Source organism: Sinocyclocheilus anshuiensis, unplaced genomic scaffold (genome assembly GCF_001515605.1).
Source record: "Sinocyclocheilus anshuiensis isolate Anshui unplaced genomic scaffold, SAMN03320099.WGS_v1.1 scaffold188, whole genome shotgun sequence".
NCBI classification, from domain to species: domain Eukaryota; kingdom Metazoa; phylum Chordata; class Actinopteri; order Cypriniformes; family Cyprinidae; genus Sinocyclocheilus; species Sinocyclocheilus anshuiensis.
Window position 1 is genome coordinate 323,371 of NW_015555768.1, and position 2,069 is coordinate 325,439.

Sequence of the window (2,069 nt, forward strand, 5' to 3'; positions counted from 1 at the left end):
ACCTTCAATACCACGACTGAGGTGCCCTTGAGCAAGGCACTGAACCCCCAACTGCTCCCCGGGCGCTGCAGCATAAATGGCTGCCCACTGCTCCGGGTGTGTGTTCACGGTGTGTGTGTGTTCACTGCTGTGTGTGTGCTCACTGCTGTGTGTGTGCACTTTGGATGGGTTAAAATGCAGAGCACTAATTCCAAGTATGGGTCACCATACTTGGCTACATGTCACGTCACTTTAGTTATCAGTGCAATTACTGCGGATGCTCATGGTTACCCTGGTGTTCAATAGCTGACACCAATAGTTGCTATAATGAACAGATGTTGAGTATTATCTCACCTGTGATTTAGCTGAGATTATCTCTTTTTGCAGTCGCGTTATCTGTCTTTTCAAATCAGCTATTGCACCTTTATTGTCGTTCAGCTCAGTGTTGCACTGGTCAGCTTGCGATGAGATCAAGTCAAACTGTGGGGAAAAACACAGGTATATGCACAATTATGACATTTACATGATATATGTATATATATATTTGTTGCTGAAGGGTTCTGTGGTGTGACATATTCATTTTTAAAATACATTTTTTTACATGTAATATTTGATTAACAATTACAGAAAAAAAAACACTTTTAAAATGGTTTTAGACGAATTATGACATGTCACAAACCAGGGGTTTTCAAACTGGGGTCTAGGGGGTTTGTGGAAAAGTTTGGAGAAAAGCAGTGCAGAAAATGTAAAAAATAAATAAGTAATAAATTTAAGATTAAATGAAATAAATAAATATTTGATTAAAAATGTATTTTTATTAAAAGAAATAATAAATATTTGCTTATAATAAATAAATATATAACAGTGAACCTAAATATTCTCTAAATATTTTTAGACATTTTATAAAATACATTTTTCACTGTATAAATTGAGCCTTTATACATGAAAATATATAGCTGCCTTTTGAATTTTAGATGGCGTCCCTTGCACACGGATGTTCATATTTGGAAGTTTGATCTTGTGAGAATGCAATGAGAAATATTGGAGTTCATATTGAAATCTCAGATTTCTGATAGTTTCGGCCAATCTGAGCACAGTTTGAGACATTGTTGAGATCTCCACTGATACTCTGTAGGAGACACATGTGAGATCATTGTTTTTCTCAGAAAACAGGTTAACAGATTTGCAGAGTTTAATAACAATAAACTAATAAATATTCTCTCTTGCAGATTAATAACAATACTGTCTGCCAAGATTAAAATAAAAAATAAGAACAAAATCAGAACAAATAAATACATTTATATTTCTCTCTATGGTTATTTAACTGCTGAGATTAAAAAGAGAGAGAGAGAGAAGTAAGAATGAATGAATGAATGAATACTTCTGTCCTGCGGGTGCAAATCTGGCTGCTGAGATTAAAATAAACAAATAAGAAAAATCAGTCTAGACAAACAAACAAATATCTCTCCTACGGGTTATTAACACATTCAGCTGCTAAGATTAAAACAAAAAATTAGAAAAAAAAATCGGTATAAATAAATAGTTTTTTTCTCTCTACTTCAGGTCATTAACAAATCTGGCCACTGAGAGTAAAATAAGAAAAAATAAGAAAAAAATCAATACAAACAAACAACTATTTCTCTCCTACAGGTTATTAACAGATCTAGTTGCTTAGATAGATAGATAGATAGATAGATAGATAGACAGACAGACAGACAGACAGACAGAGAGAGAGAGAGAGAGAGAGAGATAGAGAGGGACGGACGGACGGACAGACAGACAGACAGACAGACAGACAGATAGATAGATAGACAGACAGACAGACAGACAGACAGACAGAGAAAGACAGACAGAGAGAGAGAGAGACAGAGAGAGAGAGATAGAGAGGGACGGACGGACGGACGGACGGACAGACAGACAGACAGACAGACAGAGAGAGAGAGAGAGAGAGAGAGATAGAGAGGGATGGACGGACAGACAGACAGACAGACAGACAGAGAGAGAGAGAGAGAGAGAGACAGACAGAAAGATAGATAGAGAGAGAGAGAGAGATAGAGAGGGACGGACGGACGGACGGACGGACAGACAGA

At 36.8% G+C, this 2,069-nt stretch overlaps 1 protein-coding gene across 1 annotated transcript in view; it reads right to left on the reverse strand.

Moving 5' to 3' along the window:
* LOC107674278 (intermediate filament protein ON3-like) overlaps positions 1-2,069 on the reverse strand; it is a 4,019-nt gene that overhangs the window by 1,542 nt on the left and 408 nt on the right. The window contains exon 3 of the mRNA XM_016468220.1: positions 334-459. Within this exon, the coding sequence (XP_016323706.1) occupies positions 334-459 (126 nt within the window). The remainder of the gene's footprint in view (positions 1-333; positions 460-2,069) is intronic.